The sequence below is a fragment of the Tursiops truncatus genome, chromosome 9 (genome assembly GCF_011762595.2).
Source record: "Tursiops truncatus isolate mTurTru1 chromosome 9, mTurTru1.mat.Y, whole genome shotgun sequence".
NCBI lineage: Eukaryota > Metazoa > Chordata > Mammalia > Artiodactyla > Delphinidae > Tursiops > Tursiops truncatus.
Window position 1 is genome coordinate 9,402,638 of NC_047042.1, and position 27,978 is coordinate 9,430,615.

A 27,978-nucleotide genomic window follows, 5' to 3' on the forward strand; every position below is an offset into this window, starting at 1 on the left:
TGACTGGGGGCTTAGGGGTCTGCCGGCACCTGCCCTGGCATCCCCCCTTGGCGTCTGGTTCCCCCGCTCTTGGCTTCTGTCTTCCCCTGTATGTGTTGGGTGGCTCCCTCCGAGTCAGGCCAGGGTCTATGAAGCAAACACAAGACCAGGGAGACAGCAGTTTCCTTCCGGCAGCTGCCTGTGGCAGGTGGCCACATGAGAGATAGCCGCCCCCCCCGGGCTGACCTTATCTGCTCAGCCTTGGCATGGGGGCCAAGGTCTGACCCATTCTGGTGATAGGGAGAGCCCAAGGGAGGCCTCAGAGCTCCCTATCTGGAAGGAGCAGAAGGTGAATGAAGTGTAACCTGGGCCCGGGGGGGCGGGGCTGCTTGCCTGGGGCTCCCAGCGACACTCAGCTCCTCCATGGTTGGTGGGGACAGACCCGGGCACGGGACATAAGGGAGGGGCCGGGGGCGGAGGAGCAAGGCTGTGTGTACCCTTCACACCTGGGGTCTCTGTGCACTGTCAGACCCCAGTGAGCTGGTGTTTGCCCCTCCACCCAGAGGAGACTACTGTCACTGTGTCACTCCACCCCTAACTGCCCCCTCTGTTATCGGGTTGTTAATATTAATTAACAACAGTTGCTAAGGATGACAGTGCAAGGGTGTGTCCCAGCCAGAGCTGGCCTGGACCCAAGAGGGTGCTGGGGAGACTGGGGGGTCTGAGGCTGGGGCTTGGGGGCGCGAAGAGAGGTTCAGAGGGCCGGTGCCCGGGCCCAGCCACGTCTTGCACTTGTCTCTGGGCCTGGGACCTCCTGCAGCAGAGGCCGCTTGGGGAGCTCACGGGAAGTCTCTGGCTCACTCAGTCCTCTGGCCTTAGTCACTTTGGGAAGTGGATGAAGGGGACACCCCGGGAGGCTCAACTGAGAGGGTGCAGCCAAAGGTTGGAGGGAGAAGTGAGGTGGATCATTAACCAGCTGGGAGCCCTGGGAGGTGCAGGGCTCAGCCCCATTGGTCCCCAACTCAATCGGGTGACACTGTCCCGGGTGGGGAAGCTGCCTCGTAGGCCGTCCCCAGTTTTAGTATATGTACGGCCGCAGTGAGCTCTGTGTGTTGCCAGGAGCCAGCCCTTGGCTGTCCCCAAGTCCTGGCCTCACTTACCCTCTGACCCCTTCCCAGTGCCAGGATGGTGGAGGTCGGCCTGAAGGGCTGGCTGCTCTGGGCTCTGCTCCTGAAGTCGGTGAGTCCCAGGCCCTATGTCCACCCCGGGCAGGGGGCTGCTTGGCAACAGTGAGAGAGGGCCTGGGGTCTGGGGAGGGGGCAGTTTCTAAACAGATGAGGGATCCCAGGCTCCCCAGAGGAGGGGTGCAGGTCGAGGGCCCTGAGCTGCTCAAGTCTTCAGGTCGTGGAGTTAGATGGACACAAGCGTTGAGCAGGGGGTAGCTGGACTGGGTGTGACTGAGTGCCTCCCATTCCTGGTCCTCTGTGGGTGTCCTGGCCTAAGACGGTTGGTGGAAGGTTAAAGGAGGAGCCAGTCCCGGGGTGCTGATGGCATGGGTTCAGGGGGAGAATCACCTAATGAGGATTTAGCATCTAGGTTTGGGAGGAGGTCTTGCCTCGCAAGTTTCTTGCTCATTTGCACGCCTGGGAAGGTGGGTGAAGGCTCTCAGCCCCCAGCAGGTAAGGGCAGGGGAAGCTCTGCTCAGAATCTCCAAGAGGGGCCCTGGCTGCAGCTTGGGCACGGTGGCAGCCGCCAGCAATGGCAATGGTGCCCCAGGTGCACAGGGCCTGCATCCACACGGCCCCTTGGAGCAGCCCTCCGCCTGTCCAGGGGTCATCGTTTCTCAGCAGGACCACACAGTGGCTTCCAGGGGTCCCCTGGGTGACCCCGTTCTCACTACTGTCCCCTTACCCTCCGGAGTGACCTTGCTAAGGCAGATGTGCCAGGTCACCTCTCTCTCCAGTGACCCTGTTGCTCAGGGTGGAGGCCTGGCTGTTCCCATCCGCTCACCACCCTCAGACCCCACTGGGAGCCCCACGTGCTGCTTCGGCGCCCCACCTCCTCCAGCACTCCCCCAGGATCCCTGGCGTCCTGGACCTGCCTGGCGTCCACCCCTCACCCGCCCTGCTCTGCTTCCTTCTCCATGCCTGTCCTGGCTGCCCGCTGCCCCATCAGCTACCCGGAGGTGCTGGCCGGCGCTGGGGCTCGGGGTGATGCTGCCCTGTTCCACAGGCCCAGAGCGAGCTGTACACGCCCATACACCGGCCCGGATACTGCGCCTTCTACGACGAGTGCGGGAAGAACCCGGAGCTGTCTGGAAGCCTGGCTTCACTGACCAACGTGTCCTGCCTGGACAACACGCCTGCTCGCCATGTCACGGGTGACCACCTGACCCTCCTGCAGAGCATCTGTCCCCGCCTCTACACCGGCCCCAACACCACCTACGCCTGCTGCTCCCCGAAACAGCTGGTGGCCCTGGACGTGAGCCTGAGGGTCACCAAGGCCCTCCTCACCCGCTGCCCTGCCTGCTCTGACAACTTCGTGAGCCTGCATTGTCACAACACCTGCAGCTCCAACCAGAGCCTCTTCATCAACGTGACCCGAGTGGCCGGGCAGGGGGGCAGCCAGCCCCGGGCGGTGGTGGCCTATGAGGCCTACTACCAGCGCAGCTTCGCCGAGCGGACCTACGACTCCTGCAGCCGGGTGCGCATCCCTGCGGCCGCCACGTTGGTGGTGGGCTCCATGTGCGGTGTCTACGGCTCTGCCCTCTGCAATGCCCAGCGCTGGCTCAATTTCCAGGGGGACACGGGGAACGGCCTGGCACCCCTAGACATCACCTTTCACCTGTGGGAGCCTAGTCAGGCCGAGGGCAGCGTGATGCAACCTCTGAATGGTGAGGTCGTGCCCTGCAACCGGTCCCTGGGCTACGGCGCGTCGGCCTGCTCCTGCCAGGACTGCACTGCTTCCTGCCCCGTCATCGCCCGGCCCCCAGCCCTGGACCCCACCTTCTACCTGGGCCGCATGGTAGGGAGCCTGGCCCTCATCCTCATCCTCGGCTCTCTCTTCGTCTCGCTCACCGCCTTCCTCCTGTGGTCCCGCCTGGCCAAGCGGGGCCAACGCAAGACGCGCAGCCCCGAGGCGAGCATCAGCCTCGCCCACCGGCTCAGCCTCTCCACCCACACCGTCCTCAGCCAGTGCTTCCAGTGCTGGGGCACGTGGGTGGCCTCGTGGCCAGTGACCATCCTGGTGGTGTCCACTGTTGTGGTGGTGCCCATGGCAGGGGGCCTGGCTTTTCTAGAACTGACCACAGACCCCGTGGAGCTGTGGTCAGCCCCCAGCAGCCAAGCACGAAGTGAGAAGGCATTCCACGACAAGCATTTTGGCCCCTTCTTCCGAACCAACCAGGTGATCTTGACGGCACCTGGCCGGCCCCGCTACAGGTATGACTCCCTGCTGCTGGGGCCCAAGAACTTCAGTGGGATCCTGTCCTCTGACCTGCTGCTGGAGGTGCTGGAGCTGCAGGAGAGGCTGCGGCGCCTGCAGGTGTGGTCGCCAGAGGAGCAGCGAAACGTCTCCCTGCAGGACACCTGCTACGCCCCCCTCAACCCGCACAACGCCAGTCTCTCCGACTGCAGCGTCAACAGCCTCCTGCAGTATTTCCAGAACAACCGCACGCGCTTGCTGCTCACGGCCAACCAGACGCTGTCGGGGCAGACCTCCCAGGTGGACTGGAAGGACCACTTTCTCTACTGCGCCAAGTGAGTGCTCGCGGGCGTGGCTGCCGGGGTCGGCGTGGGCCCCCTGGAGCCCAGGCCAGGTACACAGCCCAAACTGAGGGGCCCCGTGTGGCTCTGGGTCTCGGTCGCAGGGGCGGCGACGTGCCATTTCTCTCCGTGCTCCCTCTCGGACCCGCACGCCCTAAGCGGGGTGCGTGCTCACTGTAGCTGGTTTGCACCCGACCATCAGAGCCTCCACGCGGTCTTTCTGCAGCACTCCTGACATAGGGCCCATCCTTGCATGTTCTTGGTCTAAGGGTCGCAGAGCAATCCGAGGGCCCTGCTCATGGGTGTGCTTCGTTATTTTCCTTTCTGCTTTTGTGCTGGGCCTGGATGCACGCCAGCAGGGCCATGGGTAGCCCGTGAGGTGCCCCGGGCCAGGGCAGGGGCCGGGGCTGGTTTTAGGTCCTGCTCGCCTGGGCCGGGTACCCTTGTGCAGGCTGCAGCTACACCCCTTCACGCTGTTTGGGGTTTTGTCCCCGGCTGTGTCCACTTTGCCGTGGTGCAAACAGGAGGCCAGTGAAGCCGCTGGGCCTTGGGACCAAGAGCGAAGGTCTGAGAGCTACCAAGCCTGGAGGGGAGCAGGTGGGTGGGCAGGCAGCCGCTGAGGCTCTCTGGGGTTGGAACGGGCAGAGGTCCTCAAAAGCCTGGTCTCAGGGTCCCTTCACGCTCTGACAAAAGACCGAGGACTCCAGAGAGCTTGGGTTTGGATAGAGGTTATATCTACTGACATTTACCACGTGAGAAAGTAGAACGGAGAAATGATGAAATATTTCTTAATTCTTTAAAAAATAATAATAGGCCCATTACATGCTGCCACAAAGAACATATTTTTATGAAAAATAATGGTACTTTCTGTACCAAAAATATCTGGAGTGATAAGAGTAGCATTGTTCTGCATCTTTGCAAATCTCGTTAGGGTCTTGCTTAGCAGAAGATGCTGGATGGATCCTGGCATCTGGTTCTGCGTTTGGCCTGTTGGTTGAAGCTCAGCGAGAATGCTTGCCCACACACTCGTGTAGCCAGAGGAGGGAGGAGTGTTGTAATAGCCTTTCCAGAGAATTGTGGATTTGCTCTGATACGTCACCAAAGCTCAGCAAGTGATCTTTGTTTTTCTTTTTTGCGTTGGGTCTTAGTTGCAGCACGTGGGCTTCTCTCTAGTTGAGGCGCGTGGGCTTAGTTGTCCCTTGGCACGTGGGATCTTAGTTCTCTGACCAGGGATCAAGCCCGCGTCCCCTGCATTGGTAGGAGGATTCTTAACCACTGGACCACCAGGGAAGTCCCCAAGTGATCTTTTCTTAAATGTTAGCGGCAATATGGAAACTAGAGCAATGTCCGTGAACTGTCTGTACTCCACAGACTCGAGATCGAAAAAGGGTAAAAATTGCAAACAGCATCTTAGTGTTATTATGGAAATAGTTTTGACCTTGCAGACCCCTGAAAGGGTCTCCAGGGCTCCCGAGGCCCCCATGCCACCCTGAGAACCTCTGGATTGGACAGGGGAGCCAGGGCTCCCACCCTTCAGGTGAGCCAAGTTTGGGCTGCTTCCCAGAGTCTGTGCTTCAGCCCCAGGGCTGGCCCTCAGAACAGGCAGGTCAGGGAGGACGCTCTGACCCCAGGTTTCCAGTCCTCGAGTTGGCTTTACTTTGGTTTTGGATGCTCACAGCAATTCTTGGGTGGCCCGATTATCCCCATTTCAGAGACATGGAAACTGAGGCTCAGAGGGGTATGGTGAGCTGCTCAAGGTCACACAGCAACCAGCACTCCCAGCCAGCTGGTGACTGACGGACGCACTTGCTCACAATGAGCGCTTCGTCCACGCACGTGTGATGTGTTCGCAGAAAGGGCTCAGTGGAGGGCATGGAGACCTGCCCAAGGTTGCAGGGCTGGTATGCTGTCCAAGGAAGGAAGGAGTTCCCACCTCTGGGCCTGGAGGCTTCTGGGCTGGTGGGAGGAGGAGGCTAAGGGCAGCGTGAGGCCTGCGTGGCTCTGTTGGTGGTTAAGACCCGGGGGGCTTGTGTGCCAGACTCCGGCCCCCACCCCAGGGGAGCGTGTGTGACGCTCACCCACCCGCCGCATCTGGGAGGACATGATGGCGGAGCCGGGAGGGTGAGGCTGGGATGAGGGGAGAGAGAGCTTGAGGCCCCGCTCAGGGAGCTCCAGTTCACTCTGGATTGGGCCCAGAAATGTTCTGACCACAGGGACAGGCAATGGCGCTGCGGGTCCGGGGTGGGGCACCCGGGCCACGGAGATGGGAGTGGGATCAGGAAAGGTGCGTTCCTCTCCCTGCAGCGCCCCCCTCACCTACAAAGATGGCACGGCCCTGGCCCTGAGCTGCATGGCTGACTACGGGGCGCCCATCTTCCCTTTCCTCGCCGTGGGGGGCTACAAAGGTAAGCTGGGTGGCCCCCGGGAGGACAGTTAGGGGACATACGGGGCAGGAGTCAAGGGCAGAAGGATGGGAGTGGCAAAGGGCTTCCTGCTGCCTGGGGCTGGCTGCAGACCCGCCCATCCTCTGTCCTTCCTCTGCCACCCCGTTCATTTTCTCCCAGCCCTGCCCAGGTTCTCTGGTTCTGTGCCTGGGCCCATAGACTTTGCCTTTGGCTGAGAGAGGGAAGCGGGGTGTAGGCATTCGACAATGACTTGGATGAGGAGGGGAGGGGGAGGGGAAACAGCGGTGCGGCTGGGGTTGGGGAGGAAAGCAGAGGTGCGCTTGGAGGGTAGCTGAGCATTTCTCCTTCCAGGGAAGGACTATTCTGAGGCGGAGGCCCTGATCATGACCTTCCCCCTCAACAATTACCCTCCTGGGGACCCCCGCCTGGCCCAGGCTAAGCTCTGGGAGGGGGCCTTCTTGGAGGAGATGCGAGCCTTCCAGCGTCGGACGGCTGGTGTGTTCCAGGTCACATTCATGGCGGAGGTAGGGTCCCCTGGCTTTGGGGAGGACAGTTCAAGTGGCTCTGGGTGGGGTCCTGTGTCCCCATCATGTCCTCGCCCCTCCTGAGTGACCTTTAGCTAGCGTCTGCCTGCCCAGGAGGATGGGGTGATGCGGCAGCTGTTCTCGCAGCCTTGCCGGGGCTCACGGTGGCTCACGCACACAGTGCCCGCTGGCCGAGCCCTTGGGTCAGTGGGGCTGGTCGGGTGTGCATCCACAGCGCTCCCTGGAGGATGAGATCAACAGCACAACAGCCGAGGACCTGCCCATCTTCGCTGTCAGCTACCTCGTCATCTTCTTGTACATCTCCCTGGCCCTGGGCAGCTACTCCAGCTGGCGCCGAGTACTGGTGAGAAGCGAGGGGAGCAGCGAGGGTGGGGATGGCCCATCGGGGTGCTTAGAACCTTTCCAACCTGCTTTCCAGAGCACTTCAAAACAGCAGAGTGGACACACCCAGAGTGGCTCCCCCAAAGGGTGGAGCTTCTTGAGGTGTTCTGTTTCAAAAGTTTTCATTCTGCTCCCTGACAATACCCCACCCCCAACTTGTGCAAATGCAAAGCTAATATTTCCATTGTCTTACAATGCATGCTTGAGGAAGAAGTGGCGGGCTCACAGGGCCTGCCCTTGGGAGGATGGCTCTGCGGAGCGGCCAAAACACAGAAGCATGGAGCAAGCCTGCCCTCTGCCCTCCTCTAACTCGGGTTGGGGGCACATCGGGCAGCCCCGCAGCCAGGAGGCTGAGCCTGATCCCATTGCAGGTGGACTCCAAGGCCACGCTGGGCCTGGGCGGGGTGGCTGTGGTGCTGGGAGCAGTCATGGCTTCCATGGGCTTCTTATCCTACCTGGGTGTCCCCTCCTCGCTGGTGATCCTGCAAGTGGTACCATTCCTGGTGCTCGCCGTGGGGGCCGACAACATCTTCATCTTCGTTCTCGAGTACCAGGTAAGGGGGCAGGAGTTCTGCATAGCCCCAGCTGCCCCTACATGCCCAGGTGCAGCCCTGCATGGGTTTGCTGGGCTTCTTACGGCCTCTTCCTAAGCGCTGATGTCCATGTGTACAATTCCTGTAGAAAACAGTGCTTTGCGTTTATTTATCTTTCACATAAATGTATTCATACCATTTGTGTCTCCTGAACTTGCTCTCTGTCAGCCCCACATACTGTCTGGTAAGAGTGTCACACAGCACATACGTTATTGAGCCCAAGCTCATACTGCTCGCTGCATGACAAGCCAATAAATCGAGAGATGAGATGTTGAGGCAAGGAATAGTGACTTTATTCGGAAAGCCAGCAGACTGAGAAGGTGGTGGACTAGTGTCCCAAAGAACCATCTTACCCGAGTTAGAATTTAGGCTTCTTTTATACTAAAAGGGGAGGGGGTGTGGCTTGTTGTGACAAACTTTTTGGTGCCAGGAATCCTTTGTTCTTGCAGCTGTCCATGTAGGTCTGGTCACAATGTTCCTATAAACCTCCAACAAGACACATGTTAGACTCTGCTCTGCAACTTTTTTTTATCTCTGTGTGAATGGAAAAGTGTTCTACCTTTAAAGGTCAGAGCCTTGAGAATGGGCCATCATGTATATTTCAGGCCATAGGCAACATTCTTGAACGAAAGATTCAGAGCCAGCATGACTAAGCACAGGCAACAGAGCACAAAGGTTAGAGATCCAATATGGAGTCAGGTTTGTTCTTCTCTGTCCCACACACAGCCACCTCTGTCTTTGTGCTACTAGGTAGCATTCCATGGAAGGACAAGTCAGGGTCCGTTTAGCCTCTCCTGTTAGTGAACATTCAGGGTTCCACGATGGGTCAGAGCAAGGATGATCCCTAGACGTGCCACGCATTTCTCTGGGCCAGACCCTGAGAAGTGGAAGATGTGGCCGAGCACAGTGTTGGCAGGGTCTGCTCGCACTGGGGAGGGTGGGGCCATTTCCTCAGGCCTGGCTGGGTCTCCAGGCGATGGCCGTGCCTGGGGGAGCGGGTGGCACGCGCCAGCTCCCTGCTGGCCTGCAAGGGACAGAGCCCTTGGCTGGATCTTGACCGTGTCCCTGCCATCCCCACACAGAGACTGCCACGGAGGCCTGGGGAGGGACGGGAGGCCCACATCGGCCGAGCCCTGGGCAGAGTGGCCCCCAGCATGCTGCTCTGCAGCCTCTCCGAGGCCATCTGCTTCTTCCTAGGTGAGCCGGGGCAGCCCCTCCCCACCAGGTACGGGGAGTTCTTGGAGGCTGGCAGCCTCCTTTCCCTTTGTACCGTCTGAGCGGGTGCTGGGCCCTGAGATTCAACCCTGGTCCCCTCCCCCACCAGGAGCTCTGACCCCCATGCCAGCTGTGCGGACCTTTGCCCTGACCTCCGGCTTTGCGTTGCTTCTCGACTTCCTGCTGCAGATGTCAGCCTTCGTGGCCCTGCTCTCCCTTGACAGCAGAAGGCAGGAGGTAGGGGAGGTGGAGAGAGCCAGGGACCCCCATCTTGGCTGGGGCTGGGGTGGCTTTACTGTGTAGAAGTAAAGCCTCAGAGTGTGGCGTTGAGCGCGGCAACAGAGTGCTGGACTGTTTGGGCCACGTAGTCCCCAACGTCCCAAAGCAACCTCGTTTTGGTAATTTGGGGGAATATGATCAAACCTTCTAAAGTACACGAGGTCATGACATAAAATATAAATGAGAGACTGACAGGGAGGGAGTTCCTGTTTCCGTGATGGTGCAAAATTCAAAGGAGTTTTATCAAGGTAGAAAATAGAGATAAAGGCAACGCACAGTGGCATGTCCCCACTGGGTGGTGCTGGCACGGGCCACCTGTGGAAGGTGGCTCTCCCACCCCATGGGAGGGAGGTGGTCCCTGGGGTCTGTTTTGGGGCCACCTTGAGTGCCTGCCTCCTTCCAGGCCTCCCGGCTGGACGTCTGCTGCTGCAAGAGCGCCCGGGAGCTGCCCCCGCCTAGCCAGGACGAGGGGCTACTGCTCCGATGCTTCCGCAAGTTCTACGTCCCGTTCCTGCTGCACCGGTTCACCCGTGTGGTCGTGGTGAGTGGGGACAGAGGGGAAGCTGGGGGGGCCTCGCACCACCCGGGGACAGGGGTCTGCTCAGCCTGGACCCTCGCCTCGCCCGTCATCTTTGGAGGGGTGTCGAGCTTGCCCAGGTCCAGGAGCTGAAGCAAGAGGGAGGCTGAGATTCAAGCCTGCCCAACTCCAGAATGTTCCCCACGAGACCCCGCCCACACCCAGCCTGGGGAGCTGCTGGGCAGGAGGCCTTCACACAGCGCTTCCCCCCGCAGCTGCTGCTCTTCCTGGCCATGTTTGGAGCAAGTCTCTATTTCATGTGCTACGTCAAAGTGGGGCTGGACCAGGAGCTGGCCCTGCCCAAGGTGAGCGGGCCCTGGGGCCACCCATGGGTGCCCTCCCTCCCCTGCCCTCGGCCCCCAGGGACGTGGGGAGGGTCAGCAGCACACAACTGGTGGGGCGGCATGGAGCAGGGGCGTGGTAGGAGTGTGGGACCGCTCATCACGTGGAGCTGGGAAGAGAAGCCACGTCATGGATGGAAAGCGCAGGAGCTCAGCGCCAGCCCCAGGCCCCGAGAGAGAGATGACCAGGCACCCGAGGGGCTGGCCATGGGAGCCGATCGAGATGATTGTCAGGGCAGGCTCGCTGAGCACCTGCCTTCTGCTGGGCACGCAACATCCTCAGACCTGGGCTCCGCAGCAGCCCATGAGGGTCGGGGGCTTCTTCCTAGGTGAGCCGGGGCAGCCCCTCCCCACCAGGTACTAGGAGTTCTTGGAGGCTGGCAGCAGAGTGGAAGGAAAGACCTCTGTGGCTTGAGGGTCCTGGGCAGAGGAGAGATCAAGGGGCATCTGAGTATGAGTGGGATTTGCAGAGGAAGGCAGCAAGGGTGATGGCACGGACCCGTGGGAGGCTGGGGCTCACCCAGGTGCATTTCCTGGGTGTGGGAGTGACTGGGTGTGGGGAGGAGTGGCGGTAGAGCCCGAGAGCGGGAGGCCGGGACTCGGGGGTGGGGAAGGGTGCTGACTGCCAGGCTGGGGCCAGCAAGCACACATGGAGAGGCTCATCTGGACGTGCAACCAGAGCACGTCCAACCAGGTGTGGGCTGGTGGCTGGGGGAAAGCAAGTCTGCGTGCCTGCGCTCCAGGGGAGGCAGAGCGTCATGAGGGCTCGGACACCCAGGGCCACCCTGGGCAGGGTGATGGGAGTCCAGTTGCTGGCAGGAGCCCTGGGATGAGTAGTCTGGGTAGCCATCTGCAGGTGGTGCTGGCCTTGGAAGCAAGATGAGGTGGGAGGAGAGCTGACAGCCAGGACGGCACCTTCGAGCCACCATAGGGAGGAAGAGGAGGCAGCAAAGCCAGCAAGGGTGCAGAATGACCCTGCCACCCATGGTGGCCCTGGGGGCTGCTCACAGGGCCGAAGAGAAGAGGGTCCCCAGTGCCCCCAGGACGGGCATCAGGGACCTGGTGGGCAGAGCCAATGAGCGAGAAGGAAGGTGGTGATGGGCTGCAAGACCCAGCTGAGGTTTTGTTTATGCCCTTTGTTTATTTTTCTTTGGGGGAGATTTGTTTGTTTTTTATGAGGTTATAAAACTTATTTCTCTCCGTTTTTTTCTTCTGGTAAAATATACGTAACATGAAATTTGCCATTTTAACCATTTTAAAGTGGCGTTAAGTACGTTCACATTGTTATGCAACACTCACCACCATCCATCTCCACGGCCCTTTCATCCTGCAAAACTGAACCTCTGTCCCTATTAACCACTGACTCCCCATCCCCTCCCCCCAGCCGCTGGCACCCACCATCCTACCCTCTGTCTCTGAAGTTGACTAATCTAGGCACCTCATGTAAGTGGAATCATACGCTATTTGTCCTTTTGTGATGGGCTTCGTTCACTTAGCATAATGTCCTCAAGGTTCAGCTATGTTGTAACACGTGTGAGAATTTCCTTCCTTTTTAAGGCTGGAGAATATTCATATGTATACGAATGCATATACCTCACAGTTTCCTTAAGCATTTTTCTGTTGATGGATATGGGTTGCTTCCACGTTTTAGCTATTGTGAAATAATGCTGCTATGAACACGGGTTTACAAGTATCCCTTTGAGACCCTGCTGTCAATTATTTTGGGTGTATACCCAGAAATGGAATTGCTAAATCGTATGGCAATTCTAGTTTTTAATTTTCTGAGGAAGCTCCATACCGTTTGCCGTAGCAGCAGCTGTACCATTTTACATTCCTACCAACAACGCACAGGGTTCCAATTTCCCCACATCCTCACCGACACTTGTTTTCTGGGTTTTTTTGGTTGGTTTGTTTGTTTCTTCTTTGATAATAGCCATCCTAATGGGTGTGAGGTGGTATCTCACTGTGGCTTTGATTCGCCTTTCCCTAACAATTAGTGATGTTAAGCATGTACTTACTGTCCATTTGTATAGCTCCTTTGGAGAAATGTCTAGTTTTGAATTGGATTGGATTTTGTTGTTGAGTTCTAAGAGTTCTCTAGGTATCCTGGATAATCAATCCCTTATCAGATATGTGATTTGCGAATATTTCCTTCATTTCTGTTGGTTGCTTTTTTACTCTATTGGTAGTGTACTTTGAGGCACCAAAGGTTTTAATTTTCATAAAGTCTAATTTGTCTATTTTTCTGTCCGTTAACTGTGCCTTTAGTGTCATATTCAAGAATAAATCTTTGCCAGGAGTTCCCTAATGGTCTAGTGGTTAGGACTCTGGGCTTTTGCTGCCAGGGCCCGGGTTCAGTCCCTGGCTGGGGAACTGAGATCCCGCAAGCCTTGTGGCATGGCCAAAAACAACAACAACAACAACAACAAACCAATAAATCATTGCCAAATCCAATGTACTGAAGTTTTCCCCCTGTTTTATTCCGAGTTTTGTAGTTTTACCTCGTAAATTTAGATCCATTTTGGGTTGATTTATATATATATTTATGTATATTTTTGAAGGTCCAACTTCATTCTTTTGCATGTAGATATCCAGTTTCCCCAGCACCATTTGTTGGTGGGAATGGTCTTGGCTCCCTTGTCAAAAATCATTTGACCATATATGTGAGGGTTTAATTCTAGGCTTTCTGTTCTATTCCATTGGTCTATGTGTCTGTCTTTGTGCCAGTACCACACTGTTTTTTTTGTTTTTTTTGTTTTTTTGCGGTACACGGGCCTCTCACTGTTGTGGCCTCTCCCGTTGTGGAGCACAGGCTCTGGACGCGCAGGCTCAGTGGCCATGGCTCACGGGCCTAGCTGCTCCGCGGCATGTGGGATCTTCCCGGACTGGGGCACGAACCCGTGTCTGCTGCATCGGCAGGCAGACTCTCAACCACTGTGCCACCAGGGAAGCCCCAAAATTTCACTTTTTTTTTTTTTTTTTTTTGCAGTCACACTGTTTTGATTATTGTATCTTTGTGGTAAATTTTGAAATCAGGAAATATGAGTCATTCAACTTTGTTCTTCTTTGCCAAGATTATTTAATATTTGGGGTCCCTTGAGATTCCAGTATGAATTTTAGGATGGAGTTTTGTATTTATGCCAAAAAATCATTGGGATTTTGAGAGGGATTTCATTGAATCTATAGGTTGCTTTTGGTACTATTGACATCTTAACAATATTAAATATTCCAGCTCATGAATATTGGATGTCTTTCAATTTCTGTCTTCTTTAATTTCTTTCAGCAATGTTTTTTAGTTTTCAGTGTATAAGTCTTTCACCTCCTCGGTGAAGTTAATTCCTAAGTATTTTATGGTGCTATAGTAAATGGAATTGTTTTCTTAATTTCCTTTTTGGATTACTCATTGCTCACGTATAGAAATACAACTGATTTTTGTGTGTTAATTTTGTAACCTACAATTCTGCTGAATTTATTAGTTCTAACGGGTTTTATCTGGTGGATCTTTAAAGTTTTATATATGTATATAAGATCATGTATTTTATGAACAGAGATAATTTTACTTGCTTTCCAGTTTAGATGCCTTTAATTTCTTTTCCTTGCCTAACTGCTCTGACTACAACTTCCAGTATTATGTTGAATAGAAGTGGTGAAAGCAGGCATCCTTATCTTGTTCTCAATCTTAGAGGAAATTCTTTCAGTTTTTCACCACTGGGTATGATATTAGCTGTGGGATTTTCATATCTATGGCTTTTATCATGTTGAGGAACTCTGCTGTACTCCTGCTTTTCTGAGTTTTTTTTTTCATAAAAGGATGTGGAATTCTTTTTTTTTTTGTCCACGCTGCATGGCTTGCAGGATATTAGTTCCTCAACCAGGGGTCGAACCCGGGCCACAGCAGTGAAAGGGCTGAGTCCTAACCACTGGACTGCCAGGGAATTCCTAGGATGTGGGATTTTGTGAAAAGTTTTTCTGCATCAGTTGAGATGATCATGTGATTTTCTCTTCATTCTATTAATGTGGTGTATTACATTGACTGATTTTCATGTGTTGAACCACTCTTGAATTCTGAGATAAATCCCATTTGGTCACAGTGTATAACCCTTTTAAAATATTGTTGAACTCAATTTGCTAGTATTTTGTTGAGGATTTTTTTTCATCAATATTCATAAGGGATATTTGTCTGTAGTCTTTCTTTTCATGTAGTGTCTTTGTCTGGCTTTGGTATTAGGGCAATGCTGGCCTTATAGAATGAGCTAAAGGTGTTTCCTCCTCTTCAATTATTTGGAAGAGTTTGAGGAGTATTGGTGTTAATTCTTCTTAAAATGTTTGGTAGAATTCACCAGTGAAGTCATCAGGTACAGGGCTTTTCTATGTTGAGTTGATTTTTGAAAATGGATTCAAACTCCTTACTAGTTATGGGTCTATTCAGATTTTCTATTTCTTCTTTTCACAGTGTTGGTAGGCTCTGTGTTTCTCGGAATTTGTCCATTTCATCTAGGTTATCCAATTTGTTTGCATACAATTGGTCATAGTACTTACTTACAATTCCTTTTATTTCTGTAGAATCAGTAGTTGTGTCCCCACTTTCAATTCAGATTTAGTAATTTGAGTCTTTTCTTTTTTTCTTAGTCGACATAAGTAAATCTTTGTTGCTTTTGTTAAACTTTTTGAAGAACCAATTCTTGGTTTCATTGATTGTCTATATTGTTTTCCTGTTCTCTATTTTATTTATCTCTGCTCCAATCTTTATTATTTCTTTTGTCTTGGCAGCTTTGTGTTTAGTCATTTTTTTTTTCTGTTTCTATAAGTTGTATAGTTAGGATGATGACTTGAGATCTTTCTTCTTTTTTACTGTGAGCATTTATAGCTATAAATTTCCTCCTTAGCACTACTTTCACTGCATCCCATAAGTGTTGGCATGTTATGTTTTCATTTTCATTCATCTGTAAATTTCTAATTTCCTTTCTGATTTGTTCTTTGACCCACTAGTTGTTTAAGAGTGTGATGTATAATTTCTACAAGTTTGTGAATTTTTCAGTTTTCCTTCTGTTATTGATTTCTAACTTCATGTAGTCGTGGTCTGAGAATATACATAATATGATAACTATCTTTTTAAATGTTGAGATCTAATATGTGGCCAAACACATGGTTTATCCTGGAGAATGTTCCATGTGTATTTGAGAGGAATATGTATTTTGTTGTTGTTGGGGAGAGTTTCTGCATATGTCTGTTAGATTTAGTTGGTTTATTGTGTTGTTCGAGCCCTCTATTTCCTTAATTGTCTTCTGTCTGTGTGTCCTACCATTATTGACACTGGAGTATTGAACTCTCCTACTATTATTGTAGAACTTTCTATTTCTCCCTTCATTTCTATCAAGTTTTGCTTCATAGATTTTGATGGTCATTCATTAGGTGTATAACTGTTTATACACACTTACTCTTGCTTTGTTGAATCTTTTATTAATATATAATGTTCTTCTTTGTCTTTCGTACCCTTTTTATTTAAAGTCTATTTTACGTGGTAGTAGGATAGCCACCTCTCCTTTGGCTACTATTTGCATGGAATATCTTTTTTCTATACTTTCACTTTCAACCTGTGGGAAACTTTGGATATCAAGTGAGTCTCTTATAGACATCATGTAGTCGGATCATGTTTTCCTTATCCATTCTGTTAACCTCTGACTTCTTTCTGGAGAGAGTCGTCTATTTACATGTAAAGTAAGTACTGATAAGGAAAGACTTACTTATGTCATTGAGCTATTTGTTTTCTATATACCTTATAGCTTTTTTGTCTCTCATTTCCTGCATTACTATCTTCTTTTTGTTTAGTTGATAGTGAAATGCTTAAATTCCTTTCCCATTTCCTTTTGTGTATATTCCATGGCTATTTTCTTTGTGGTTACCAGGGAGATTACATTAAGTATCCTAAAATTTGTTGAATGTATCCTAGTTTAACATGAATTACATAGAAAAAATCTGTTCCTATACAGTTCCTTTCCATTTCCTTTTAGTCATTGCTATCACAAAATTACATCTTTATGTACTGTGTATCCAAAAATGCAGACTAATCATTTTTTATATATTAGTCTCTTAAGTTATGTAGAAATAAAAAAATGGAGTTACAAACCAAAGTTACAATAAAACTAGCTTTTATAATTTTCGATGTATTTACCTTTACCAGTGATCCTCATTTCTTTATACGGCTTTGAGTTATACCCTAGCATCCTTTCATTTCAACTTGAAAGACTCCTTTTAGTGCTTCTTGCAGGACAGGTCTTGTGGCAACAAACTCCTTCTGCACTTGTTTATCTGGTAATGTCTTAATCTTCCCCTCATTTCTGAAGTACGGTTTTGCCAGAAGTAGGATTCTTGGTTGACAGTTTTTTCCCCTTAAGTACTTTGAGTATACAAACCCACCACCTTCTGGCCTTCAAGTTTTCTAATAAGAACTGTGCTTATAATCTTATTTGGGATCCTTTGTATATGATAAGCTTCTTCTCTTTTGTTGCTTTCAAAATTCACTTTTTGTCTTTATCTTTCAACAGCTGAATTGTAATGTGCCTTGGTGTGGGTCTCTTTGAGTTTATCCTACTTGGAGTTTGTTAAGCTTCTTGGATGTTTAGATTCATATCTTTCATCAGATTTATGAAATTTTGGCTGTTATTTCTTCAAATAATCTTTCTTCCTCTTTCTTTCTCTCTCTTCTCTTTCTGGGATTCCCATGATGCGTATGTTGGTCTGCTTGATGATGTCCCACAGGTTCATTTTTCTTTATTCTTTTTTCTTTCTCTTCTTCACTTGGTAATTTCAATTGTCCTATCTTCATGTTTGGTAATTCTTCTTCTGACTGCTCAAATATGCTTTTGAATCCCTATAGTGAATTGTTTATTTAATTATTGTACTTTTCAGCCCCAGAATTTCTTTTTGGTTCTCTTTTATGTTTTCTCTTTATTGATCATTCCATTTTGTTCATACATCGTTTTCTTGACTTTGTCCATATGTTATTTTAGCTCTTTGAGCATCTCTAAGATCGTTGTTTTAAAGTCTCTGTCTAATAAATCCATTGTCTGGTCTTTCTTAGGGATGGTGTCTGTTGATTAATTTTTGTTCCTAGGTATGGGCCATATCTCTCTGAGTCTTTGTATGTTTTATGATTTTCGTTGTTATTGTTGTTGAAAAATGGACATTTGAGAGTCCACAGTAACTCTAGAGATCAGATTCTCTTCCTTCCCCAGGGTTTGCTTATTTATTTATTTATTTTTATAAATTTATTTATTTGTTTTTATTTTTGGCTGTGTTGGGTCTTTGTTGCTGTGCATGGGCTTTCTCTAGTTGCAGTGAACGGGGGCTACTCTTCATTGCGGTGCGCGGGCTTCTTACTGTCATGGCTTCTCTTGTTGCAGAACACGGGCTCTAGGTGCATGGGCTTCAGTAGTTGTGGCACGCGGGCTCTAGAGTGCAGGCTCAGTAGTTGTGGCACATGGGCTTAGTTGCTCTGCGGCATGTGGGATCCTCCTGGGCCAGGGTCAAAGCCATATCCCCTGCATTGGCAGGCGGATTCTCCACCACTGCGCCATCAGGGAAGCCCTATTTATTTATTTTTAAAAACTTAATTGTTACTGATGTCTCTGTCATGGAGATCAGCCTGAGATGTAAAGTTAAAGTCTTTCCAGATCTTTTCTGAGCCTTCACCTTTCCCTGGGCATGAGCAGTGACTGTTTAAATTCCCCTGTATTTGTGGTTGATTTTGAGTGTCATGTTTCTTGAACGTCTGGCTCTGAAAAGGAGAAAAAGGGAGATATGAAGGGGAAAAACAATAAATCAAGCACTTGCTCTCTAAATATCTTGGAAGTAACTTCAGCTTGAGGTGAAGGTTTTAATGGTGCCTGACTCTGTGTCTGCTCTACGGATATCAGAAGCAGCAATGAGTAATCAGAACACATATCCTTGATATTTAAGAGATGGGCCTTATAGCCTACCCTGGATCCTGCAAGCTGTGTGCAAACTGTTCCTGGAATGTGTGCATGGCTGCCTGCTTCAGGCTGGGAGGATAAAGGATGAGTAGCCAGTACCATGCTAAGAACCATCCAAGCCTTTCTCTGGAAGCTTCAAGCCCTCAATCGACCCCAGAATTCCAGAATAGTTACATCAGACAGATTCTGCCAGTGCAGTTGGAGTCTAGGTGGGGAGGTGGAATCCTGGTTCTTCCTATTCCAACATCATCCCTGATGTCACTTTGAGGTTTTACGTTATAGGAGAAGGGAACAGGCCATGCAGATGCCTGGCACATGGCCTTGAGGGTGTGCACATGGGTGTTTACATGTGCGTGTCTGTGCAGTCTGTGGTCACTTGTTAGACCTGTGGCTGTACCAAACCGGAGATGATAAGAAGGGGTAAAATTATGTGTATATGTTTGTGTGTGTGTCAGAGTGTGTTCATGCAGGCTGGCATGTGATGCTCTGTGCATGTACCTCCATGAGTGTGTTCTGTGCATGTACCTGTAATTATACCTGGATGTGTGTGCCTTGGAGTGTGTACCTCCATGGGCACACCTCTGACCATGTACATCTGTAATGGAACCGTATGTGTGACTCTGTGAGCACGTATATCTGTACCCCTGTGAGCATGCACCTCTGTGTGTGTACCTCTTGAGCATTTGCTGGAGTGAGGCTCTTGGGGTGTGTCTGGCCCTGGCCTCACTGACTGTCCTCTGTTCCAGGACTCGTACCTGCTTGACTATTTCCTCTTTCTGAACCGCTACTTTGAGGTGGGGGTCCCAGTCTACTTTGTAACCACTGGGGGCTACAACTTCTCCAGTGAGGCAGGTTTGAATGCCATCTGCTCCAGCGCAGGCTGCAACAACTTCTCCTTAACCCAGAAGATCCAGTACGCCGCCGAGTTCCCTGATGAGTGAGTGCCCCAGCCCACCCCTGTCTGTCCCCCTACCCTGCTCTGCTGCCCACCTGCTGCCATGTGCCTGGGGAGGCCCAGAGTGAAGGTTGGTCCGTAGGAAGGACCCGCCGCAGCCTGCCTGTGTGGTCCTGTCCCTTGAGCTCCTCTCCCCGACCCTCAGGTCTTACCTGGCCATCCCTGCCTCCTCCTGGGTGGACGACTTCATTGACTGGCTGTCCTCACCTTCCTGCTGCCGCCTTTATGTCTTTGGCCCCAATAAAGATGAGTTCTGCCCCTCGACTGTCAGTGAGTATGGGGCCTCTGGGGGCTCAGGGCCCACTACATCTTGGGGAAACTGGGGCTAGAAAAAGGAGAGGACTGGTGGAGGATCTCTTAGCCCCTCCCGCTCTTCGGCAGGGTCAGTCGGGGCGGGGGGGTCCCGTCTTGGTGCACAGGTGTGGGGGACTGCACCCGTATGTGTGGACGCCCAGCTGGCCCACCAGGCAATCACCCCCTCATGCCCCTGCTGAGTTGTGCCCACACCCGCTGGGCAGGCTGCTGCTCACATGCCGAGGGAGTCGAGTGAGAGCTGGGGTCGGCACGTGGCCCTACCCCGGAGCAGCTGCGCTTGTAGGCGGGGCGGGGAGGCCCCGTGGTGGCTGCTTCTCTGTCCCAAACTTCTCTTCCTCACTTGCTCATAGGTACCAGCTGTTTCCATAACTGAGAGGGGAACTCCTCCCATAGTTAGAGACAAACGCAAATCTCTCCAGAAGTACCCATGCCTGTTGCGGCAGTGGCAGTGCGTGGGGATCATGATGGGAAAGGACCACAAGGTGGGCAGTGGGGGCGCTGACTGGCCTTGTGGGTGCCGCCACCTGGAGCCTCTGCTCTCTCTGCAGACTCTCTGGCCTGCTTGAAGAACTGCATGAGACACACAGCAGGGTCTGTCCGGCCATCAGTGGAGCAGTTCCACAAGTATCTTCCCTGGTTCCTGAAAGATGAGCCCAACATCAAATGTCCCAAAGGGTAGGCTGGGGTGGCGGGTCCACCAGGGAGGACAGCTGTGTGGGCGCCCAAGGCAGGGGCACAGAGGGGCAGGAGGCAGTGTGGGTTCTCTGGGAGTGGCCATAGGCCAGGCACACGGAGGGGGCCCGATCCTTGGCTAACCTGCTCTGGTCTTCTCCCTGCAGCGGCCTGGCAGCGTACAGCACCTCCGTGAATTTGGGCCCAGATGGGCAGGTCTTAGGTAAGCACGGCCTCGACTGGAGGGGAAGACCAGAGTCAGCTGCTCCAGGGGCCCCACGAGTCCCAGGGAACAGCTCCATCTCGAACCTTCTCTCCTTCCTCCTTTATGGGGGACTTCTAACTGCCCTGGCCCTATCTTCAGAGGTCACGTTGCCCAGCTCCACAGCCTCAGACTTTACCCCATTTCTGCCCTGCTTCCTTCTCCCCACCCCCAAATCCAAGGTCAGTGTGACGTTCATGGACTTTTCAGTGGCTGATGCCACACCCGGGAGCCACCCACATCCTCTTCTCTCAGGCACAAGTCACACCCAGATGTGGGCAGTGGGCAGCTGGTTAAATGAATGACTATTGACTTACCCAGTGGGTGCCCTGATGCACAGCTCTGTTAAGTCAGCTGTTTCCATTTTTCTGACTCCCTTTCTGGTCCTTTCCTATAGGAATATGTACATTGGAAAAGTAATTAAATGAATTTTAAAAATCCAATGCATGTTTTGAAACCATACAGAGCAGCGTTTGGGTTCATCTGGGAGATCCCTTCTTTTTTTTTTCTTTTCTTAATTTAATTTTATTTTTGGCTGCGTTGGGTCTTCGTTGCTGCGCACGGGCTTTCTCTAGTTGTGGTGAGAGGGGGGTACTCTTCCTTGCGGTGCTTGGGCTTCTCGTTGCAGTGGCTTCTTTTGTTGTGGAGCACAGGCTCTAGGCACGTGGGCTTCAGTAGCTGTGGTGCATGGACTCAGTAGTTGTGGCTCATAGGCTCTAGAGTGCAGGCTCAGTAGTTGTGGCACACGGGCTTAGCTGCTCTGCGGCATGTGGGATCTTCCTGGACCAGGGCTGTAACCCGTGTCCTCTGCATTGGCAGACGGATTCTTAACCACTGCGCCACCAGGAAGTCCTGGGAGATCTCTGCAAGCTCTGTCCTTCAGAGGCAGGGCTGGGACTTGAGTCTTGCACGGCAGTAGGACCAGCTGCAGAGTTTGCAGGACTGGGGCCAAACCAACATGCTGGGCCCTTTGCTCAAAATGTATTAAGAATTCCCAAATGGTGGCGGCAGAGCCCTGAACCCAGCCGGGCGCTATCCCTTGGGGGTTCTGAGGGCACCTGGCACAGGCTCTGACCTTTGCAGCCTCGCGGTTCATGGCCTACCACAAGCCGCTGAAGAACTCTCAGGATTACACGGAGGCTCTGCGGGCAGCTCGGGCGCTGGCAGCCAACATCACCGCCGACCTGCGGAAGGTGCCGGGCACCGACCCAGACTTTGAGGTCTTCCCTTACACGTGAGTCCCTGGGCACTGGGATGCAGGGAGGTGGGCCCGGGTGAGGGTGCTGGGCTGGTGAGGGCGGCTGCTGGGTGGGGATGGGCTGCAGCAGGGAGGCTCGGGCTGCACCTGGGCCCGGGCCCCCCGACACCCTCCCCTAGCTGCATGCTCATCCTGAAGTGGGCGTGGGAAGCCATGGAGCGGTGACTGTGCCCTGCGACCCGCAGGATCACCAACGTGTTCTATGAGCAGTACCTGACCGTGGTCCCTGAGGGGCTCTTCATGCTCACCGTCTGCCTGCTGCCCACCTTCGCTGTCTGCTGCTTCCTGCTGGGCATGGACATCTGCTCCGGCCTCCTCAACCTGTTCTCCATCATCATGATCCTGGTGGACACTGTGGGCTTCATGACCCTGTGGGATATCAGCTACAATGCTGTGTCCCTCATCAACCTGGTCACGGTAACCTGCTGGCCGAAGGGGCGGGGCTCCAGGGCAGGAGGGGTGCTGGCCTCATAGGACGACCCCAGCTCTTTCTAGAGTCTAGGTGCTGCCCGCTGGTCTGGGTGGAGACCCCTGCCCCCGCCCTTTTGTGGCTGAAGCCCCCTCTCTCCCCACAGGCGGTGGGCATCTCTGTGGAGTTCGTGTCCCATATCACCCGCTCCTTTGCCATCAGCACCAAGCCCACGCGGCTTGAGAGGGCCAAGGAGGCCACCATCTCCATGGGCAGCGCGGTGAGTGGATGGGCTGCCTCACCTAGCCCTCGGCCGGCTGCCCCGTGCCCAGCCTGACGCCCACCTGTGACCCCCAGGTGTTCGCAGGAGTGGCCATGACCAACCTGCCCGGCATCCTCGTCCTGGGCCTGGCCAAGGCGCAGCTCATCCAGATCTTCTTCTTCCGCCTCAACCTCCTCATCACTGTGCTGGGCCTGCTGCATGGCCTGGTCTTCCTGCCGGTCATCCTCAGCTACCTGGGTGAGCGCCTGGGCTCCTCTGACACTGCCAGGCCCCTCCCTCATGACTCCAGGCCACAGGCAAAATGCCACGAACACACACAGCCCTGCTTACTCGGGACAGTCACTGCCCAGATTGTGAGCACACAGTTCCTCCTGGCTTGGAAAAACTGGGGTCTTTCACTTAACATGTGAAAACATCTTTTTTTTTTTTTTGTCAGATGTGTGTTTCAAACACTTTCAGTGGCCGTATGGTCTGTGCTGTGTGCTGTTGAACTTTTGATCGTGACTTTCAGCAGGAAATATATTTTCACACTGAGAGGTGATGTGTACAGGCACGGACACGGACAGGCGGAGTAGAACAAGCATTTTACAAAATGACACTGCCGGAGAAGCCTTGGATATTTTCTGTTCTAGTCTATCATTGATTTTTAAAAAAATGCTGGTGTTATCTGCGAAATTGATTTCATGACTCACTCATGGGTGACTCCTTGCAGTCGAAAAACATATCCTCTCCTATGGATCAGCCACAATCCATTTAACCAGCTCCCAGCTGCTGGACATTAGACTATTTCTGACTTCCCATGTTATTGCCAATGCCGCGATGACCATCCTTGTGGCTGAATCTTTGACCTCATCCTCCAATATTTCCTGGAGAAAGTCCAGTCTGTGAATGTTGATTATTCATGCCAATGGTTAACGCCCTCCAGCACGTTTTATCATTTAAACTCCTATCAGCAACACGTGCATTTCTGTTTCCTCATTGTTGAGCACAGTCATTTACACACCCCGTCCCCCAAAAGAGATTTTTTTTTGGTCGCGCTGGGCAGCTTGCGGGACCTTCGTTCCCGAACAGGGATTGAACCCGTGCTCTCGGCAGTGAAAGCACGGAGTCCTGACCGCTGGACCACCAGGGAATTCCACCGCCCCACACCCACAGAGATTTAAACTGGGCCCGCAGGGCAAAGCGTCCCCCCTGTTACGGTGGGCAAGCTGAGAGCAGTTCAATGCTGCACCATTCCCTGACACCCGGAATAATAACAATGGTAATTTTAGAGAAAACATTTACAGAAGGGTGTGTTTGTGCTCTAATATATGTGCACTAATCGTCTTATCACCTCTGGAGGTAGGTGATGTTTTCATCCCCATTTCACCGATGAGGAAACTGAGACTCCCACCCCAGTCACAGAGCTGGTCACACGCAGTGTATCTGGAGGCCACACAGCTCCAGCACCCCTACCTAAGGCACCAGCATCTTGTAGAAACTTCCTGACCCCCTTTGGAAGAGGAGAGTGTATTGGGGATGGTGGGTGGCGAGGAGGACAGCCCCAGGGGTCACCCAGTTGGGGAGCTACAGGTCCCACAGGTCGTGGCCACCCCTTGGAGATTCCGAGTGGCCGGGAGTGAGGAAGGAGCTCGCAGGTCCTGCCCCCTCAGAGTGGCCTGGGATCTTGACAGAGAGGCGAGGGGCAGGCGCAGAGACCCCCGGGCCCCTCCCTGACCTGAGTCTGACAACAGAGTGAGGAACGGCTTCTCTCGGCAAGGAGCGCTTGCACAGGGTGTCCATGAAGAGAGGAGGGGGTGGCAGTCACAGGCCATGGGTGTCTGGGGGCTTCCCCTGCAAGATCCCCGGATGGCAGGGGTCTGCACTGGAAGGCAGGTGGGCCAGGGGCTGGGTGCAGATGGCGGCTGAAACGGCTACTGGCACTTAGGTGTAGGGTGGAGCGAGGGCTGGGGCGAGGGGCAGTGGTGGAGGTGGAGGGCTTCGGGCTTAGCTCTCGCTCTCGGGAACTTCCTTTTTAGGTCACAGCAAACGCCTGCGCCCCGCATCCAGCACACGCTTCCCTGACCGTGGTCCTCTGTACCTATCCCTCTGCAGGGCCTGATGTCAACCCAGCTCTGGTGCAGCTGCAGAAGCAGGAGGAGGAGGTGACTGCAGCCAAGGCGGCCTCCTGGTCAAAGCGCCCTGCCCCGACGAGCACGGCCAACAGTGTCCATGTCAACTACGGCTTTGAATGTCCTGACAAGAGCGAGGGTGGCCTGGGTAGCTCTCCGCCTCACAATAGGCAGAAGCTCTGATGGAGCCGGAGCCCCTGTCCAAGCTCATCGGCCCTGACCTGAGGGGCCATGAGGGCTCCTCTGTGGGGGTCCCTTGACCCCCTCAGGGCCTGGGAGAGGCTGTCCCCACAGGAGTGCCCGTGACAGGTCACCCTCTGGCCATGAGGTCTCACCCACAGGGACACACGATTGTGATGGAGGTGGCGCGCGATGGCGTGGGTGTGATCTGGTCCTGACCCACCTCTTGAATTTGACGTGTGTCCTCCTCATGCAAGTTTTAAAACTTTAGTTCTGTGTATGTAAACATATAATATTATTGCACATTTAAAAGTTTTCCTTAATCGATATACTTGACCTATCCTTTTGCAATGAGGTGGTTTTTTTTTGCACGCAACATACATTGTTTTGATTTATTCATGTTGATACGTGGAGATCTAGTCCAATCATTTGAACTGCGACACAGCATTCCATTGTGTGAACGAACACGGTGTTTTTATCCATTGCCCAGCTAGTGGGCAATCACATTGTCCCCAATTATTTTTCTGCTATAAGTCCACAGTCACTTTTGTGGAATTCAGAGCTCCCAAAGCTCTGAAAACCTACTGTGTTTGTCTCTTTTTCTCCTGTAAGTTTGGGACAAACTCATTTGGTGGCAAAAACTGATCAGACAAGATGTATCTATTTATACTTTATAAATAGGATACTTACACTGTTCAACCAACTTGTTGTGAATAGTCATATGTTTCAGTGCATTAATGAGTTTGATTTCGTGTTGCTGCCCCAGATCCTCCTGGGGTCTAATAGCTAATGTACTGTAAGCATCAAATTACCTTTCTAAAAAATGTTCTAAATCCTGAAATTCAGCTCACCTATGGGATTTCAGGTATGGAACCATGGACCTTTGTGCTGAGTACGTGCTTACACGTCTCCTGTCTATGTGTGGGGAGCTACCATCGCTGTAGCACTGAACGGCATACAGTCAAATGCCTCCCAGAGAGGTTGCCCTGTTCACACCAGCAGTGGATGAGGGTGCCTCTCTCCCTGCACCAATACCAACAAAACGCTCCACTTACTTTTGAGAGGCAGGAGGGTACGATTATGGGTGATTATCCCTTTTTTAAAAACACTTTTTTAAAAGAAGACTTTTAAATTTTAGAATAGTTTTACAGAAAAATTGCAAAGATAGTACAGAGAGTTTCTGTATGCCCCCCACCCAGTTTACCCTGCTAACATATTACATCAGTATAATACACTTGTCAGTGTACAATTAATGAACCAGTACTGATAATTACTACTAACTAAAGCCCATACTTTGTTTAGATTTCTGTAGCTTTTATCTAGTGTCCATTTTCTGGGCCAGGATCCCATCCAGGACACCACATAATACTCAGATGTTATGTCTACTTAGGCTCCTCTGGGCTGTGACAGTTTGTCAGACTCTCCTTTTCTTTGTTTTTGATGACCCGGACAGTTGAAGACTGGTCAGGCATTTTATAGAATGTCCTTCAAATGGGGTTTGTCTGGTGTTTCTCCTGATTAAACTAGGGTGATGGGCTTTTGGGAGGGAGACCACAGAGGCAGAGCACCGTTCTCAGCATATCGTGCCAAAGGTGCCTGCAGTCGCCACCACTCATCGCTGTGATGCTGACTCTGACCACCTGGCTGAGGTTGCAACGGCCAGGCGTCTTCCCTGTACAGTTATCTTGCACCTGTTTCCACGCTGTGCTCTTTGGACGGAAGTCGCTATGCACAGCCCACACTTAAGGAGGGGGGAGTTATGTTCCACTTCCTGGCAGGTGGGGTGTTTACATAACTTATTCGGAACTCTTCTGAACAGGAAAACTGTCTATTCCTCTCCATTTATTTATTTATTCGGTATGATATCTATATCAGTATGGACTCACGGATACTCATTTTGTACTTTGGGTTCTAATATACTACTTTATTTGAGGCTCAAATTGTTCCACGTTTGGCCATTGGGAGCTCTTTCAATTGGCTCCTGGGTCCCTTTGGCATACTCCCATCACTGTGGAATTTTTTCCCCTTTTTGAGCACTTCCTTACTTTCTGGCATTATAAGATGATCCAGGCTCAACTTGTATATTTCTGCCCCAGTCCTAGAGTCAGTCGTTTCTCCCAGGAGTTCTAGCCCTTCTATTGGAGATGGGATTAGAAACCAGGATCTGGGTGTTCAGTGTGTGCGTTGCTGCTGGGGCATTGTTGCTTCTGGGTCCTCTCAGCTGAGAGAGCAAGGAAACGTGTGTACACTGACCCATGTATGTACACATTTCTATAAATATTGCTATATGTAGCCATCTGTATCTATATTAAGCTAAACAGGAGTTTATGCTGATGCCTCCACCTCTAACCCATAACCACGCGAATCATTCTAGACTGCTCTCTTGCTTATCTGTAGCTTCCCATGCCAATAGTGAGAAGCCCGGCTGTACCACCCTCACCGTTTACATAATTGTTCATTTCCTCTGTACATATGTAGTAGTCTCAGAAATGATAACTCATATCCCTGTGGAAAACCACCTTAGAATGAAGTGTCTACTATGTACAGTTCCTTTAGCCTTTAGTCTTCCAGACACCATTCATTTCCAAAGTTACTTAGGTCAGCATCTTCTTCTACCACCCCTTTCAGAGAGGCTGTTTCGTACATTTTTAATACAGTTAGATTCTTGCGTCACATTCTTCCTTCCATTCTGGTGTTACAAAATCATGTGTGTAAAAAAGATTGTTGGGGGCGGGTAATCAAGAGAACACTATCCCTGGTTGACCCTCCAGCTGGACCCAGGCAATAGGAGACCCCTCACCCCTTCTGCTGTCCTTGTAATGTACGCTCTGCCTACCATTCCCACAGTGGGAGCTGTTTTCAGGGAAACAGCCTTGAGAGAGTAAGGTGTTGATGAGACCATCCAGTCAGTGTAGGTGACTGAACCCAGTTAAGGCTTCTGTATAAACTTTTAAGATTCTGGCAGAGTGGCTGCCCAGGCAAGCCTTGTAAGTTACTTCCCTTGCTTATTAAACCTGCCGCCTACCAATCTGAAGTGGTTTGCCTCTTTCTTCGGTCTCTCCTTGCCCTGGGTGTACGGGGGCTAGATTGTGAACGAACAAAGTTCCATTCAAAGTATAGGATAGACCAATGGGTATTAATGTGACAAAGTAGGAAACATTTATTGATTGGGTTTTCAGCTTCCATATTGCAACTAACCACTGAGAAACTACAATCTGTCGAATTTTGGTGTAGTTTCCAAGAATAATACTCACATTTATTTAAAAAGACAAACTACTATTTGTATGAGACTGGGTTTCTTTTTTTTTTCTTTTTTTTGCGGTACGCGGGCCTCTCACTGTCGTGGCCTCTCCCGTTGCGGAGCACAGGCTCCGGACGCGCAGGCTCAGCGGCCATGGCTCATGGGCCCAGCCGCTCCGCGGCATGTGGGATCTTCCCGGACTGGGGCACGAACCCGTGTCCCCTGCATCGGCAGGCGGAC

At 51.9% G+C, this 27,978-nt stretch overlaps 1 protein-coding gene across 1 annotated transcript; it reads left to right on the top strand.

Annotated features, from left to right (window-relative positions):
* The first annotated feature begins 502 nt into the window (after window positions 1–502).
* NPC1L1 (NPC1 like intracellular cholesterol transporter 1) lies at window positions 503–27,541 on the top strand. Its single transcript, XM_033862849.2, has 19 exons — window positions 503–1,218; window positions 2,212–3,737; window positions 6,048–6,148; window positions 6,500–6,672; window positions 6,908–7,036; window positions 7,446–7,628; window positions 8,750–8,864; window positions 8,992–9,119; window positions 9,565–9,702; window positions 9,954–10,043; window positions 18,799–18,989; window positions 19,153–19,277; window positions 19,871–19,997; window positions 20,162–20,217; window positions 21,340–21,490; window positions 21,700–21,931; window positions 22,090–22,203; window positions 22,281–22,443; window positions 24,301–27,541. The coding sequence occupies exons 1-19, from the start codon at window positions 1,165–1,167 to the stop codon at window positions 24,498–24,500; spliced, it is 3,996 nt and encodes a 1,331-aa protein (XP_033718740.1). The 5' UTR covers window positions 503–1,164; the 3' UTR covers window positions 24,501–27,541.
* The last annotated feature ends 437 nt before the right edge of the window (window positions 27,542–27,978 follow it).

Excerpts from the sequence above, each read along its gene's own strand:
- NPC1L1 (XM_033862849.2), top strand. The coding sequence starts at position 1,165 with ATGGTGGAGGTCGGCCTGAAGGGCTGGCTGCTCTGGGCTCTGCTCCTG. Across the intron at positions 9,120-9,564 it reads TTGACAGCAGAAGGCAGGAG|GCCTCCCGGCTGGACGTCTG; the intron begins GTAGGGGAGGTG and ends GCCTCCTTCCAG. Across the intron at positions 10,044-18,798 it reads AGGAGCTGGCCCTGCCCAAG|GACTCGTACCTGCTTGACTA; the intron begins GTGAGCGGGCCC and ends CCTCTGTTCCAG.